The sequence below is a fragment of the Stegostoma tigrinum genome, chromosome 17 (genome assembly GCF_030684315.1).
Source record: "Stegostoma tigrinum isolate sSteTig4 chromosome 17, sSteTig4.hap1, whole genome shotgun sequence".
Taxonomy (NCBI): domain Eukaryota; kingdom Metazoa; phylum Chordata; class Chondrichthyes; order Orectolobiformes; family Stegostomatidae; genus Stegostoma; species Stegostoma tigrinum.
In genome coordinates this window covers 43,948,344-43,966,753 of record NC_081370.1, presented here as the reverse complement: position 1 = coordinate 43,966,753, position 18,410 = coordinate 43,948,344, and the positions used below count along the sequence as shown (strand labels likewise).

Sequence of the window (18,410 nt, the reverse complement as noted above, 5' to 3'; positions counted from 1 at the left end):
TGCAGCTTATCATTCCAACACTTGCGTTCTTCCTTTGGGTCTGAAATTTCTAAGAAGGGCCCTCTTGTGGTGCAGTGATAGTATCCCTACCCCTGAACTGGGAAGAGCCCAGGTTCAAGTCCCAGCTACTCCAGAAATGTATACCAACATTCTGAATTCAGTAGAAGTGCACCAGGCAAGAGGATAAACAAAAATGGAGATAAGGCAGTGAATGAGTCAAGTTACAGATCAAGCGTTATTTATTAAATTATGAACAGATCAGATGGCCTAATCCGGTTCCATTGTCCTTTCCTTTGACAGGAGTCACAAACCCTCAAGACTCATACACTCAGAAATCTTTTCCCTCAACTAACTCAAATTCAGCAGGCAGCATGGTATATGCATTACACAACATTCACCAGCATTCAAGGTTACCTGTTATATACAAATTCATTCCCCATTACATCCAGACCTGCATCTCAATTATTCTGGCAACAGCACAGATCTTAGAGATAAATCTTAAAAGTTAAAATTATAACTCAACGACTACAAATTCCTCCGAACAGAACACAAACAAATATAACTCTTGAAACCTCTTTACTCCAATTCTTTATTTTATTGCAGCACAAAATTCTAGCTTTTTGAAAAGCTTTCTTGAGCTCTTCCCACAAATGTCACTTTCAATATACTATGCAGGCGTAAGATGTCACAGGGAGGTAAAACAAACCGGAGTTCAATCATCCATGCAGTCTGATGGTATCGATGAAGGAACATATAAACCAGAAAAAGTGGATAGGATGACTGTAAAATCACTTTTTGTGTAGCTATGCTCTTGTCCACAGTGCTTGTAAAACAGCCACAAAATATTAGGATTCGATCTTGAGTGGAACGGACAGCAGCTCCACACAAAGTGAGGATACTTAGTGAAAATGAAGTGCGTGGTGCTTACTAATATCCACGCATAGGACAGAAAATTATGGGTAGGGTACACAGTTTCCTTAAAAGTAGGCTGCAGTGTCCAAGGCCTCATGATCCAAGGTAATGTCTGTTTGTTATCTCAAACTGCAAATTTTTTAAAAAATAGAGTACATAATATTTCCCTCAAATAATCTTATAGCTCAGTTATTTACAATGAATGATAAAGCGGTGTTTAAAATCCATGTCTTATGACAGGTGGAATACACAAAAGTTTTATTTATTCCTGAGAAGAGCCATATAAACAGTGCAGCTGGTACACAGACAGACAGCAGTACTCTAAAGTTTGCAAAACATTTTTTTCAATTAGCCATACATATTCCTCAGATTTTTTAAAACATTTAATACATAAATAACAAAATAGAATTCATATACCCCTACAATTCATTAATATTCCTAACTAGGCAAATTGAGAACAAAAGGCCACCTTTTCAAAAGGTCTGTTCTGCAAAAAGCATTCCAAATGCAGCTTCACAGCATACAAGATAATAAAGTACATTGAGTACAACACTAATTGTACACCATTTTTGAATCCATATACTAAAAAGTAAACAGAAGAAAAAACCTAATGTCACAGTTTAGCAGCTGTTTGCCAATGTCACAATGTGTTTAAACACACTTTTATCCTCATTTTGCTTTCTAGTGGTAACAATACCTTTTAATTGTTGGAATGAACAGCGTATACAATTAATAAATTATTTTCTTTCCTGTTATGATTTTCCCAAATTTGCAAGCAAGGTGATGCAAACTTTAAATACAATTTACATACTCTTTAAGGCAGTTTACAAAACATTTTCCGGTCAAAATAAATGTGTAACAAACTTAACTTTATTTCAAATTCTTATTATGGAAAATTTTCTATTCACACTATATAAACCTGAGTTTAAGCTTCCACTACAGAAATGGTCCTTGGCTACAATTCACAGTTAAATCAGCTGTAATACTACAACAGTATTTTTCAGTGCTTAAAATGAGATTCCTGAGCCACATCCACGCTGCATCAAAGTGTTTGTTCAGGGCTGTGGAAAGGGGGGGGGGGGGGGGGGGGAGGTTTAAAAAAATTACATTAGATGTGCTTTATATATATTAATTTTTAAATACAAAAATTGAAAAATTAATGCCACCCAATAGCAACACTATGCTCTTAGAACATTCCAGTTACATTTTTATGTATCTAGTTTTAATAAATGACCTGGGTTGAAGTTTTAGTTAAAATATCTATTGTATATCAAGTCAGTGAGCAGGCTCAGATTCTAAAAACAATGGATCAACAGGTGGTGCTGCAAACTAAATTTATTATAGCTTCAGATGTCATCGAATGTGCAATTTGTTATACAAGCTTCAGAGCAACCAGTTGCAGGTTCTGACAACTGTTAAATATCTTGAAAGTGATTTGAAAAATATACTAGTTGAAATTACAACTCTTGTTTTCTTTCAGCTTATTTCACCCTATTAATTAATACTACATGAAGGTCATTTGCCCCATCAACAGTGCAGCAGCTAATTGACCAACACAAATCATTAAAAATTAGGAGGGTCTGCTTTCTCTTCTCTCAAGAGTTTGCTGATGCAATGGGACCCAATGAGTGACTAAAACTCAATTACAGGCTCACTGGTTCACATATTCAGGTATATTATATAACATATGCAGAAATTAAGGAAAGATCTGAAAGCTGTGAAATAACAGGACTTCATGACATCACTGCATGCTACATCAAGTAATATATTGATTATTGTTTCCTTTAATTTAGAAGAATGAAAGAATTGACTTTAATTTTTCAAACCAATGGAAGGGTCACTGGGTTTCATAGCCAATGAACTATTGAAGTAATACATTCTTATTTTGAAATATATGTAGTTACTTAGCATCACAGTACAGCACAAAAACAGACCCTTTGGTCCAACCTGTCCATGCATACCAGATATCCTAAATTAATCTAGTCCCATTTGCCTGCATTTGGCCCCTATCTCTCAAAACCTCTCCTGTTCATACACGCATCTAGTTGTCTTTTAAATATTAGAATTTACCAGCCTCTGGCAGCTCATTCCATATACACACCACCCTCTGAAAATGTTGCCCCTTTAGGTCCCTTTTAAATCTTTTCCCTCTCTCATCTTAATCCTATGCCCTCTAGTTTTGGACTCCCTCACCCTTGGTAAAAGACATTGGCTATTCACCCAACCTATGCCTCTCATGATTTTATAAACTTCTAGAAGGTCTCCTCTCACACAAAGCCCTTGGGGAAAACAGCCCCAGCCTATTCAGCCTTTCCACATAACCCTGGCAAATTCCTTGTAAATCTTTCCTGAACCGTTTCGAGTTTCACAACATCCTTCCTAGTTATTTAGTCATAAAGGTCAATCACCTTGATGACGTGGACTGAGATATAAATGTTGCCCAAAACACCAGAATTCCCCCATCCTTCTTAAAGTACAGTCATGGGGTCTTTTCCTCCCAGTCTAAAAGCAGACAGGATTAGGATTTAAAGTCTCATTGAAAACACATCACACCTCTGGAATGCAGAACTTAGTCTTCAACTTCAATTTTCAGTGTGGTCAGCTTTGGCTAAATTAACTAGCTTTTGACTGAGAAGTGATTGCTCCCACTGTGTCAAGCTGATCTGAGATCTAAGTTTACTGATCTGGAATTAAAATTAGATGTCCTTTCTTGAAAAACACAGTGGATTTGACAGGTGAATGATCGGTTTCTGCATTGTAGTGTTCAAAATGACTGAAAATATTTCCCTGCATGAAAGATCAGACACATACCTGGTTCATACAAGGAGTGGGTGTTACTTTATCTTGAGGTTGTGGCATTGTATCAGGATCCCTTCTCCCCATATGTTTGAGAACTGGGTAATCAGGCAGCAGGCTAAATAAATAGTAGAACACCTTTGTTTCTATTCTTTTTTGTTAGCTCTACAAATAGCACTAGAATGAAAACCTATATGTTCGACTTTAAGTTTTCACCTTGAGCAATACTCCAGTTATATTTAAAATGGATGTGAGGAAAACGTAGGCACACAGGATTATAATAAATCCAATTGAAAAACTAGCATTACACAAGTGCTGCAACCCTCCTCCTGCCTTGTAATTTCAATATTTCTGCATGAATTTGCTTACAATGGAGTAAATACTCACCGATACAGCTACTTAAACTGGTCAATATTCATATTTAAATTTTAATGAATTTACATCATAACCACTCCACTTTTGACAACTATGGTCAAATATTCCCAAAAGACCCAAATTGAATGTAAAATAAGGTTAGTGCTATATTACATATTGCACCTTAGCTGAATTTGCAACTGTCAAATTGTCAGGTTGCATAAAAAAAAATAGCTTTTGCTTTCATTTTAATTCTAACCATTCTTGCCTATAAACCTCTTAGCAACTGTAACTGTCTTATAATAGACTATAAATTAGAATATCTGCACATTCACCCTATGTGACATCAGGTTGCTGTAACAATCAGAACCTGCTGCCTTAAAGAAACAGGCAATGCTACACACAGATAAAGCGTGGAGCTGAATGAACACAGCAGGCCAAGCAGCATCTTAGGATCACAAAAGCTGACGTTTTGGGCCTAGACCTTGCATCAGAAATGCTACACATAGTTTGTTGCCAATCAGCAAACACATGCTCTGATAAGTCATTCTTTATGAAACAAGTTACAGACTCATAACAGGTTAATTTCTTTTTAAGTATTTAAGCGTATGTATAAGCCAATACAAATCAACTCTTCTTAATTTGAATCATTTGTTAATTCAAACTATCATGGTGCAAAAAAATTCCCTCTCTTCACTGGTTTATTAAAATTATTCCGTTTGAATTAATGGATAATTAAAATGTTTTTCCGTGCCAAGAACAACTTGGAATTAACAAAAGACGACAAAGTTAACAAAATTTCTCCTCTCCCAGAGTCATAAACTTTGTAGAGCACAAGTTGAGAAGCCAGGTTGTGGTTGAATGTTTGGATCAACTTCTTTCCTCATTCATATTGCATTACAGGACAAGTTGCCAATTCAGCATATTACACTGGATACACAGGTATGAATATTTACTCAACACCATGAACTGGAACTTAAATGTGTTGTAATCCCAACTGATGTTATTAATGGACAAATCAGATCCCAGATTAAAATCTGGCTTGATAGACTTTTTTTAAAAGAAAAAATAAAATGGTCTCTCACGGAAATTTAAGCACATAATGCTGCATATTTGGTTTTAATAATGAAACAGCAGTTTATTACAAAGAAGAAATAAAAACAAGTTAAACCAAATTACTTACATAGAACACAAATTTAAAGATTTGAAATACATGATAAAACACAATCCTAAAACCCACTTTTACAGCGCTCACAGAGAGAATTCCCTTCTAATTTGACATCTGTAGGGCTTTTTGTTTTAATTCAGGCCCTACCTTGGGGTATACATTAGCCTTTTTCTGGAGCCTTCATACTTTCTCAGACTCTCAGTTTCAAATAACCCCTTCAGGCTTTAAACACACACTCCTGGTCTAGAATCTTTACACTAAACTCCTTATTCCGAGGTAACTGCTTTCTTAACAGTTCTAAACTATGTTCCTTTCTTAGGAACAACTCTTCACACAGCTTCAGCCAAGTCTTAAGAGTCATAAAGCATGGAAACAGACCATTCAGTCCAACTCATCAATGCTGACCAGGTTTCCCAAACTAAACTAGTCCCACTTGCCTACATTTGGCCCATATCTGTCTGAACCCTTCCTATTCATGTACCTATCCGAATCTCTTTTAAATGTTGTAACCATTCCTGCATCCACCAATTTCTCTGGCAGTTCATTCCACGTTCTAACAAACCTATATGTGGAAGAAGTTGCCCATTGGGTCCCTTTTAAATCTCTCTCCTCTCACCTTAAAAATATGCCCCCTAGTTTTGAACTCCCCCACCTGAGGGAAAAGACTTGTGCTATTCACCTTATCTGTGCTCCTCATGACTTTATAAACCTCGATAAGGTCACTCTTCAACCTCCCACATTTCGGTGAAAAAACTTCCAGCCTATCCTGCCTCCCCTTTAACTCAAACCGTCCTGGTAAATCCTTACTGAACCATCTCCAACTGTTCTACTAAAACCCAAAAGCTTTTGTGTTACCTCCAAACATTCCCCAAAAATTCCAGAATCTTGTATATGATCACCAAATGCACTACACTATTTATGTTGTGCAATCATAAACCCTCCCAATATAAACCAAACCCCATGATTTGCCAGGAAGGGTTTCTCGTATTGTGTGAAATGAAATCACCACAGTGATGGAAATACTTGCAAGTTGATCATTGACTGCCTTCTGAACACAGACCAAATCCACATGCCACTAGCTCAAATGCAAATTTGAAAATAAATTACATTCAAAAATAGATAAAACACACACCTTACATCACAAATAGTGAATGTCAATGTTAATTTTCAAGTACGCTAACCTGGTATAGCGTAGGACATTGGTCCCTAACATTACTGACAATGCAACTTCACACACACCTAGAGATGGCAACTGGCTGTTGCTTCTATGGAGAGTCAGAACTGCTGAGGGGCAAGGCACATCATTAGTGCTTGGTGTCTTAGTGAATGGCTGAACAACACTAGAAAAAGTCTCAAGACTAACTCACTTAGACAGCATCTTCCAAATCCATTTCCATCTGGAAGGACAAGAGCAGCAGATACACGAGAACGCCACCACTTACAAGTTCCCCTCCAAGCCACTCATCATCCCGACTTGGAAATATTTTGCTGTTCCTTCACGGTCACTGGGTAAAGATCCTGGAATTCTCTATGCACTGGCATTGGGGGTCAACCCACAGCAGATAGGCTACAGCGGTTCAAGAAGGCAGCTCCTCACCACCCTCTCAGTGGGAACTAGAGAAGGGTAATAAATGCTAGCCTTCCAGCGATGTGCACAACCCACAAAAGAAACTTGAGAGAAATGGCCCATAATGTATTAAAGTAGGTTAAAAATAGACATTGAGGTAATGTGGCACACTGGGTTGTGACGATACTTGATCAAATGCTCCACAGTTGAGTTCGACCCCAGGGTTCAATGACCAAGAAAGGTGCTGTCATAACAGTTGGGTATCAACCTGCAAAAGTCCTTCCAACACAATGCCCAATGGAAGACAGTAAAAATCAAGAGTGCTTCATGGTCAGCAAAATGTAAACAAAGTTGGAGACTCTACTATCACCATCCATAACTCCAGACAACATGCAGGTAAAAGTGCATGATGCGACAGCAGCTCTGGCTCTGAATGATCTTTAGCAATTATCACCAAAATAAACTGTCAGCCAAAGTTTCTGAAAGATTTAAAAATAGCTTGTCCTGTCATTTTCTCAAATTAAATTAAAACCATCTGTATTCATCTAACAAAGAGAACAAGCTCTCATAATTACATGCTATGTGACAATACTAATCCAGTCACACAGTCGTAGAGATGTACAGCATGGAAACAGACCATTTGGCTCACTGGTCCATGCTGACCAGATATTCTAGATAAATCTAGCCCATATGCCAGCATTTGGCCCATATCCCTCTCAACCCTTCCTATTCGTATACCCACCCAGACACCTTTTTAATGTTGTAACTGTATCAGCCTCCACCACTTCTACTGGCAGTTCATTCCATTATAGACTACCCTCCACATGAAAAAGTTGGTCCTTTGGTCCCTTTTAAATCTTTCCCCTCTTACCTTAAACCTATGCTCTCTAGTTTTGGTCTCCCCCACCCCAGGGAAAAGACCTTGTCCATTTACCCTATCCATGCCCCTCATGATTTTATAAACCTCTAAAGGTCACCCATCACCTTTGACACTCCAGGGGAAATTGCCGTAGTCTATTCTGCCTCTCCCTATAGCTCAAACCCTCTAATTCTGGCAACATCCTTGTAAATCTTTTCTGAACCCTTTCAAGTTTCCCAACATCTTTTCTATAGTAGGGACACCAGAACTGCACACAGCATTCCAAAACTGACCAAACCAATGTCCTATACGGCCACAGCATGACCTCCCAACTCCTAGACTTGATACACTGACCAAGACAGGCAAGCATACCAAATGCCTTCTTCACTATCCTATCTACCTCTGGCTCCACTTTCAAGGAACAATGAACCTGCACTCCAAAGTCTCTTTGTTCAGCAACACTCCTCAGGACCTTACCACTAAGTATACATGTCTTGCCCTGATTTGTCTTTCCAAGATGCAAGACCTCATATTTACCTACATTAAACTCCATCTGCCACGCTTGGGCCCATGACCTGTCTGATCAAGGTTCCCATGTATTGAGGTAACCTTCCTCACTGTCCACTACATGTCCGATATTGGTGTCATCTGCAAACTTACTAAACATATGTCCTACGATTACATTCCAATCATTTATATAAATGTTGGAAAGCAGCGGACCCAGCACTGATCCTTTCACATGCCATTAGTCACAGGTCTCCAGTTGGAAAAGCAACTCTCCACCAACACCCTCTGTCTTCTACCTTCGAGCCATTTCCGTATCCAAATGGCTAGTTCTCCCTGTATTCCATGTGACCTAACCTGGCTAACTAGTCTACCATGACAAACCTTGTCAAACACCTTACTGAAGTCCATACAGACCACATCATCTTTCTGCCCTCATCAATCCTCCTTAGTCAAACCTATACATTGTATTTTGGGCAAATTTAAATCACAATTCTTTGACAAATTCAACTGTGAACAAAGTCCGTTATGGAATATTAGGAACATGGAATCCTGGCTGTGCGATAAAGGCAAATCAGCCCATCGAGTCTTCGCCAATCCTCCAAAGAGCAGCAACCCATCCCCATAACCCTGCATTTACCATAGCTAATCCACATAGCCTGCACAACCCTGGACAGTATGGGGCAATGACGCTATTCCCATATCTCGATATCAGTAGTGGTAAGAAATATATCAATCCCTGCCTTGAATTTACTTAGTGACAAATCTTCCATAGCCCTCTTTGGTTTTATCAGGGAGAAAGCAAACAGGAAATAGGCATTGAGAAACAAATCAGCCGTGAATGAATGCTGGAGCTGAATTGATAGACTGAATAACCGAATTCTGTTCCTGCCTTATGGTCTTAAGGTTTCTGAAAATTCATCACCCTCTGGGTGAAGACATTCATCCTCATCTCAGGCTTAAAAAGGCATGCCTTTTATGCTGAAACTGTCACCTCTGGTTTAGACCTCACAGCTAGGGAAACATCCTTTCTGCATCTACTCATATCTCTAAATTTCAATGGAGATCATCCTGAATTTGTCTGAACACCAAAGAATACAGGCCCAGTTTCTTGAATCTCTCCTCACAGAATGGTACCCAGGCATGAGTTTGGTTAACTTTCACCGCACTCTCTCTATGGCAAGTATATCCCTCCTTAGACAAGGGGTCCAGAACTGCACAGTTGTCTCACCAGTGCTATATACTATTGAAGCATTACTTCTTCATTCCTGTATGCAAATTCTCATGATTAAAGGCAACATACTGTTTGCCTTCCAAACTGTCTGCTGCAACTGTATGCTAGCCTTCAGTGACTTATGAACAAGGGTTAAAATAGGCTGCTCCCTAGTTGGTTCCTCAACCAATTGCTCCAGAAAATGATCTAACACATTCCAGGTTTTTTCCTTCACAGCACTGGTTCTCAGATTTACCCAGCCTATATTTAGCCTGAAGTTATGTGCACATCTGAGTTCCTGTTTTATATGGTGCCCTACATTTTCAGTACAGTTTGGTGGTCTATAAATTACTCCCTACCAGTGATTCCTGCCATTTGCCATTTCTTGGCTCCATCCAAGCCAATTCTGCATCCTTTCCTTCCAAATTGGAGATGTTCTCTCAATACTGACACCATCCCCTATAATCAGTACTAACCCACTTCTTTGTAACAACCCACGTTAAATGTCAAATTATCTTTAATATTCAGTTCCCAAGCATGGTCACCCCTGCAGCCACATCTTCATAAAAGGCATTTAAATTGCACCCTTTTACGAACACTATCAAATCATCTGTCTAATCGCAAATGTTGCATACGTTCAAGCAGAATGCTTTTAATTCTGTCTTCTTAACATTATTCTGTCATTTGACCCTTGTTTATCTTAGGTTTTGCTTTTTCTGCTCTACAGCTTCATTTACAGCTTTTCTACCTCGTCTCGAAACCAGATTTTATTTTACCCTATTTGAATTCCCAGTTAAAATTCCCTTCCCCTAAAAAGCTAGTTTAAATGAGAAAGCACAGAAGAAAGAGAGTGTCGGACAATGATAGAAAGTGAGATTCTTCCAATTCTTTTGTCACGGTGATTTCATCCAAGCAAGACTAAACCTGCTGATCTTAACAGAGCTTCATGGAGCATCCTTTACTGTGAATCAGCAAAATTAGATGGTTCATTACAGTCAGAATTAAGAAAAAAGTTTGATCTTCAATAAATTATTCCTTGGATACAAGAATGGAAGTAAGCCATTTAGTTCCTTGACCTTGCTCTCCCATTCAATGAGGTCATGCCTGATCGGTGATCTAACTTTGACTTGTAGACTTTATAATTATATAAATACAGAGGGGTTAAAAACTCAATAGTACATAAAGTTCTAGATGTCTCAGTACATGAGTTAGTTGGCTGGTACAGCAAGTGATTAGGATACAAATAGAATGTTCTGGTTTACTGCAAGGATAATGGAAAATTAAAGTGGGAAAGCTTTATTGTAGCTGCACAAAATGTTGTTGAGATGATATCTGGAATAATGTGTACAGTTTTGGACTTACTTGAAAACTGTGTAGTTACTTCAGAAACAGTTCAGAGAACTCACTCATGGGATAAATGGTTATCTTACGAAGAAAGGTTGAATGGGTTAGGCCTTACAAGAATGGAGGGCAATGTTATTGAAACATACAAGATTTGAGGAGACTGGATAGGTGAATTCCAGAAAACAATTCCCTAAGTGGGGGACTAAATCTAGGAACAGAGTTTAAGAATAAGAGATTTTCCTTTTAAGACAGAGACAAGGACAACATTTTTTTTAATCTCAAAGGGTCTTTTGAGTGTGGAGCTGCCTTCTCAGAATGCAGTATTTAAGGTAGGCTGAGTCTTTACATTTATGCAGTACAGGAGCAGGGATGTTGTTGCTGTAGTTATACAGGGCCTTGGCAAGGCCACACCTAGGATACAGTTCTGATCTCCTTTTCTGAGGAAGGATGCTCTTGCTCTCAAGGGAATGCAGCGAAGGTTTACCAGGCCGATTCCAGGGACGGTGGGGACAGACGTTCGAGAAGAGATTGACTAAGTTAAGATTGTTTTCGCTGGAGTTCAGATGACTGACGGGGAGACAGGGATCTCGTACAGACATATAAAATTCTAACAGGACTAGACAAGCCAGATGCTGGGAGGATTTTCCCATTGGTGGCTATGTCCAGAACCAGGGGTCACAGTATGAGGATTCGGGGTAGGCCAGTTAGAATGGAGACGAGGAGACATTTCTTCACCCAGAGTGGTGAGCCTGTGGAATTCATTACCACAGGAAGTAGCTGATGCCAAAACACTGAATGTATTCAAGAAGCAACTAGATATGGCACCAAACGTTATGGGGAGAAAGCAGGATGAGACTATTAAGTTGGACGATCAGCCACGATCATGAAAAATGGCAGAGCAGGCTCAAAAGGACCGAATGGCCTCCTTCTGCTCCTATGTTTCTACCTGAGGCTGAGTTAGAGGGAGTTTTGATAAGGATCGAAAGGTTAGGACTGCAGACTGGAAAGTGGAGCTGGGCCCACAACTGGATTGGCTAAGGCTTTTCTGAATGATGGAACAGGCTCAAAGTGCCAAATGGCTTACTCCTCTTTCTACTTCCCAATGCTCCTACTTCCACTGATGAACAAAATCTTCCACTAACTCATTTTTCAAATTAATAACTGATTGAGCATCACTACAACTGGTATATAGAGGTGATGCCTAATGTCATTCTTAGCCCTAGCTTTTAATCTGCACAGTAGTTCAAGACTCTCGAAACAGAAGAAACAGATTATCTATCTGGTCCCATTAATATCCCAAATATTTTGATTAAATCATTCAAAGTGATCTGAATTCCAAGGACTACAACCCTAAGTTTGCTTTATCTCTCATCATTTAACTCTTGGAGTCCAATATCATTTTGGCGAATGTACTCCCTCCACGGCATCTTCCTAACCCCAAGTCTTCTCCCTAAGATTTGGTGCTCAGATCTCATTAGTCCACATGTGATCTAACCATATTTTTGTAAAGTTACATTGTAACAATGTTTACTTTCATGGATCAAAGAAAACATAAATTATACTCACTTTCTCATCAAGTAGAGATCCCCACTTGTATTGAATGGTGGTCTTTGTACAATTACAGTTCCAGGGTAAGCGTTAGGTTTCATATCTGAATGACTAAGTAACTGCATTCCAAATGGGCCTTGATTCATCACTTGATGGGGTATCACATGGTTGGATGTTGATGTTATTACTGAACGTACACGCAGTAGTTGTGGATTATATGTCTGGCCATAAGGCAGTCTCTGTACATTATGGGATGGTGCATTAGCATAAAGTGCAGGGTGTGAAATTTGATGTGAATAAATTCCACTGGTTATTTGACTAGTATTATAAGTTGCAGAAACTGAATGAATAACCTTTTGCCTTTTAGTTGCAGTTTGGCCTTCAAAATCTAAATAGTCTTGTGACCTACCATGTGTACTAGCTTCCCCATTGTTTTCAACCTTGGAAGCCACAACAACTCTCTCTAATGCCTCACCTTTCTGCTTTTGTATTGAAGCTTCATGCACAGGGTTGCATTCATTTCTTTCTGATGGTTGGTGCTCAGAATACATGTCAGTTCTTTCCCTTAAAATTGCCTGCGACTGCCCACTGCCCTCTCTTAAGAATAAAAGTGGTGACTGGTTGTACAAACCAGACTGCCCTGCAAGGTAACTCCTATCAGGCATTACAGCAGTCTGAATTGACTGCTGCGGGTGATAGCCAATATTGTTCAAATGACAGGACAGCTGCTGCTCCATCGGATGCTGGTACAAATGAGAACCCTGGCCTTGCATTGGATGAATCACCATAAGATGAGGAGCATGTTGGACAAAGGAATGAGCTGATGCCAGGTTCTCAGGATTGCAGCCCACATAGTGCAAGTAAGCTGGCACTGATCCAAATTGATGCCTTGTGTCAGGGTGAGCAACAAGCATTGCAGGGTTTCGATGCTGAACACTATCAATAGCTCCTCCACTACAATTAGAAAGATTTGAATGTGTTCCTGCATTGTTCACTAATTTTAGTCTCAGATTTTCTGTTGATGTAGGATTTCGCATGCTTTGCTTTCCACTAGTGGTTAAACTATTTGACAGTAACAAATTCTGCTCCTCCCTTAATTTGCATCCTTCAGAGTCTTTTTCTCCAACTTCATTGCTTTGAAATAATTTCTGTTCCTTAAGTGCTAAAATTCCACCAAGTCTCTCTGATTCTGTGCTTTTTCCTGTAGTGTCTTGCTGAAGTAGATTAGCTGCTGAGGTATTTACAGGGGTTACTTTATTAGAAGTAGGCTCTTTGTTCACCAGATAATGCTGATCTGTAGAAAACAAATTGTTGTAGGTAGTTTGATCTGGATGTCCACCTGTAAAGTTTTAAAATGCAAAAAAAAATTAGAAACAAAGTTAACTTTGCATAATCCAGGACATCAAATTTACTCCACCCAATAAACAATTGAACAGATGATTGCAGCAAGGGTAGAAAAAGATGTTGCTGTGAATACAAAATCTAAATCTTTCAACTAACTGAACTAAAGCAAAAAGCAGTGCTGTATAATTCAAAACATGTGTGTGCACCTGTAATTTGCCCTACACTGTAATAGAAGTAGACTATCTCCTCTGTAATTTTAAACCTTGTAAAGATGTGCAGTAACATAGATGAAGGGTTTGCAAAAAAAAGTTGAAATTTACTTTCTGTCCTAAGTAAAGTTTTCTAAACCTGAAAATCATATCCTTTGAACAATGCTCATGATTTATGGGAGAATTAATTGCTTAAGTTCAGAACCTCTAAATCATATCTTTTAAATAATGAGGATGAATGTTTCAGAACATCGTGGCAGCTGCCCCCACAGCCCACTAGTAGGAATATGACCTCCAGCCACTGTCACAGGATGGAGGTCATATTTTCACCCCTCATGGCCTACAGAGCCACCAGTTCAGATGGCCAGCTGCTATATAATCAAGGCAGAAGTGGCAACTACTAGGACTACAAATGGACTCAAAATGGAGTTAATTACTGGAGCTGAACATCAAGGTAAGCTGCTGTGGAGGTTGTGGGTGGGGGGGATATAAAAGGAGAAAATATTACCTTAGGATAGGGTATGTGTAGCCAATGAATATAGAGGACCCACAAAAGAACATCTTCCCACCCATGCCCAGCTCTAGCAAGTATTGCTATTGGGCTTCCTGCAGAGCACAGGCCTCTTGTTGTTTTCAGTAAAATAGGGATGGGATGAGGCCAACAGCAGGGTGACATGGGTTGGGCTATGCAGTACCATCATCTCCCCTCCCACAAAATTTTATAAAAGTCAGGGATAGGTAGGCAACAGGTTGGCCACGTGATAGACTTTGTTACACCCCCTCACCATTAAATCTACCTACAGGGGTGTGCAAGGAATGTGCGACAATATCTATTTTTCTTTTTAGAAACTGACATAAATTTTGCATCACTCATAGATGTGAGAACTTGAGAGGTAACATTTTCATGCTGCAGGGGGCTGGTACAATTATAACATTTAAATGGCATCCGCATGGGTGTATGAATAGGAAGGGTTTACAGGGATATGGGCCAAATGTTGGCAAATGGGATTAGGTCAGTTTGGGGTGTCTGGTCAGCGTGGACAAGTTGGACCATAAGGTCTGTTTCCATGCTGTTGGACTCTATGACTCAGTGTCAGTGTGAAGGTTCAAAAACATATCCAATGCTTGAAATGCCACCTGGTGTACCTACTTACATAGAACCTCATATAGAGGAGGCTCATCATGTCACTGCTAGCACTTTGAAAGAGCTACTCTAGGTTCCACTCCTCCGCTCTTTCCTACAAACCTATAAATTTTCTCCCCCTTAAGCATTTATCCAATGCCAAGTTTTTACTGAATCTGCTTCCAGCACCCTATCTGTATTTCAGATTTCTAACCTTAACATAACTGTTCATGCCCTTGCCATTTACTAATGGCCTCTCTGTAATAACTTCTTCCGTCTCTGCCTGAGTGAACAATGCTTACTTTAGCTACTCTCCCTTTTACATGCAGTAAAAGTTTTGTTTGTTAGATCCTTGATTAGTTTACTGTCATGTTCTATATTTTTCCTTGTCAATGTTTTGGTAGTCCTTTGCTTATTTCTGAAATGCCCCCAATCCTTAGACTTATGGCTATTCTTTGCAACATTGTACAGCAAATTTGTAATATTCTAACACTATTTTCTATCCAATAGTAAACAATGGAAGAACATTTCTGATGAGTTTTCACAGTTGGTGTATTTAAGAGTGACTAGAATCACTTTTGGATGCTACAGCTGACAATCTTTTTAATTCCAAAGTTCTATTTTTAAGGAAAGTGTGCAGGCTTCAAAAAAAAAAATCCATTAGGTACTGCAACTGTCAAACATATAGTTAGCGCTAAAGTAATGCTAAATTTACAATACCAGCTAGATTGAACTCTTTTGTCTCCGAAGTCTGAACAAGAAAATTAGAAGCCCTTTTTACTCAATGTGTTCTTCCATTTAAAAAAATGTCTCAACTATGATAAATCATGCAGCTGAATCTAGCCACGAGTGGTGGCAAAACGGCATAAGAATCTCTCAATTTATTCCTTCTCCGGAATTGCTACATCCTTGTATCTTTCTGATTTAACAAAGTTCAAACCGGAAAATTAAGCAGAATGTGACTAAAGCCAGTCTTCCCCGTCTATGACTTCAACATTCTAACATTTCACTGTATGATTTTGCTGTATTTTGACATGCAGCACACATCTAAAAATATCAACTGGTCAAAACAACTGCACGTTTTCACTAAGAAGTAAAAACTAAAAATCAGGAAATGTTTAGTTATAAAATTCAATTAATGTAACAGTTTATGGCATTCAAATCAGTTACCTTTAACAGGTGCTCTTTGAGGGGTTTGATCAAGTGGACTGCTTGGAGATTTATCCAGATTAAAATCGAAAGGTTGCACATTAGGTTGACTTAGATGCAGTTCATTGTTTTGCACAGAAATTCCACATGCATTGGGTAAAGTTTCATTTTTAACAGGACTTCTAGCTTTACTTATTGAATTATTTGTTGCTGTCAGATGAGTCTGCACAACAGGACTTGCTTTCTCTACTGACACTGCCCGATGTGTCATGGGATTAGGCTGCCCTTCTGGAAGTCTGTCTTGAGGATGGTGACTGGAATGGTTCAAGTATCCAGGTGATTCTGCTGCTTTCGTCTGATTTATATCTGCCACATGACAATCACCACTCGACACATATGGCTCTACAGTTGCTTCTCTGTTTCCGTGTGTCATTGGGACAGCAGTGGCTGATTGGGAACTGAGTGTTTCTGCCTGAGTCTGTTGAAGGCCCAGATTTGCAGATCTATTTGGTTTACACACAGGGGAATGTTTTGGTGCTTGGACACCAACGGGGTCAGCAGGGATACCAGTGTGAGGTGGTGCATCCCCATGACCATCAGATGAAAGGCCAGCTGTTTGTAATTTTGTAGAACTAGGTCCAACTGAAGCAGGCGTCACTGGCCCATTCATCAACATTTGTTGCTAAGGAAAAAAAGAATAAACACTAGTTCAAAGGCTGTTTTGTGGATTTATTGTGCATTGACAGTCATTAAAGTGACAGGATAGGCTGATTGCATTATCAATAAAACATACAGTATTCCACTTTTTTAAAGCCTAGGATAAAGTACTAAAGCAAAGAGGTTGCATTAAACTTATGCAGAATAACTGTTTGGCCTCAGAGTATTTGTCCAGTACTGGGAACCACGCATTTGATATGAAAACATGAGACAGAATACATGAAAATTCATCCAAATCGCTCCAGAGATGAGGAACTTCAGTTACAAAGCTATAATGGGAGAGGCTGCAACTGATTTACTTCCAGAAGAGATATACACATAGGATCTGGACAGAGTAGATTGGGAAAAACCGCGCCCATTGCAAGAATAATCAAGAACAAAAGACACAAATTTAATGTAACTGGCAAAAGAAACAAACAGTCACAAGGAAGACCTTTTTTCATATATCAAGTGGTTGGGATTTGGAATATCCAGTCACAGTGTGGTTCAATCAGATATTTGAGGAGGAACTGGGTTATTATCTGAAAGAGTAACTGGGGATGATGCTCAATTGGAGAAATGGCACATGATGAGTCAATTGCCACCTCCTATGCAGTAAATAAGAGGAGACACTGGGTAGGCACTCTCTCAAGGATCCTTACTCAGATGATGATAGATGGAGCTCACTTTGAAACAGAAGTTCAGTAGACACAGCAACAGACCTAACCTTCACTTATATCAAGACCCAATATTAAATCAATCCTTACTTAATTTTCATCTCCCTAAATCTTCACAACTAAAGTAAATAGAGCTCGCTTGCTGGCAAATTCAAATTCTTATCATGAAAGTAAGCTCTATCAGCCTCCAGGAATTAAACATTCTACATCTCCTAGGTCAATTATAGCAGAAACAGGTGATTCAAAAATGTGTTTTAATATCAGCTCCCCTATGACAGTACAAATCTTATTATCACAGCAGCTTGCAACACAACCTTCCAAGTAAAATTGGCAAATAGTGATGAATTTGAGCACAGGGAAAGCCGGTTGAAATTTTCCAAATTCCAAGAACTAACAGAAAGAAGAGGCTTCATCTAAATCAGACAGGAATAAATTAAAAACAAATCCCCAAGGTTAAAAGCTGGAAAACACGTGGTTGCCCAATCAAATATTAACGTACTGTACAGCAGTATACTACTTGCTGGCTATTTTATTTTAATACATTTTAGAAGTAAATGAAAGAAATACATTATAATATTGCCATTTAGTTACAGCAATATAAGCAGGATAGCAACCGTATGCAAAAAAAACAAAAGCAGCTTGGTGGCACACTGAGTTTTTACTGGACTTAAAACAAAGTATTTCAAACAAGATGTTACTTCTCAAAACTAAATACATTATAAAAACACTGGATAAGGAGTTATGTTGGTGATATTGATGTAGCTCTAAATACCTGCATCCGATATTGTTGCTGAAACCGTTTCCGTATTGGCTCCATCACAATCCGTTCTGGTACCTTAGGAATCGGGGACTGATGAACGACTTCAGAACATGGGTGTGGGCTGCTGACTGAATTTCTCTACATGTTGAAAAGAAATGAGATTTAGTAGGTAAAGGTAGAATGAAAT

General features: G+C 39.0%; 1 protein-coding gene across 3 annotated transcripts in view; it reads right to left on the bottom strand.

The window, feature by feature from the left end:
- Positions 1 to 271: 271 nt before the first annotated feature.
- The window catches only part of LOC125459334 (chromatin remodeling regulator CECR2-like), a 69,796-nt gene continuing 51,657 nt past the window's right edge, over positions 272 to 18,410 (bottom strand). For 2 of the 3 annotated variants that reach the window (XM_059652125.1, XM_059652126.1), the window contains exons 15-19: positions 18,236 to 18,361; positions 16,112 to 16,772; positions 12,284 to 13,604; positions 3,724 to 3,826; positions 272 to 1,973 (exon numbers count right to left, since the gene is read on the bottom strand). In XM_059652125.1, coding sequence (XP_059508108.1) covers positions 1,968 to 1,973; positions 3,724 to 3,826; positions 12,284 to 13,604; positions 16,112 to 16,772; positions 18,236 to 18,361 — 2,217 coding nt within the window. In that variant the 3' untranslated portion in view covers positions 272 to 1,967. The remainder of the gene's footprint in view (positions 1,974 to 3,723; positions 3,827 to 12,283; positions 13,605 to 16,111; positions 16,773 to 18,235; positions 18,362 to 18,410) is intronic. The other variant, XM_059652127.1, reaches the window with a different exon arrangement.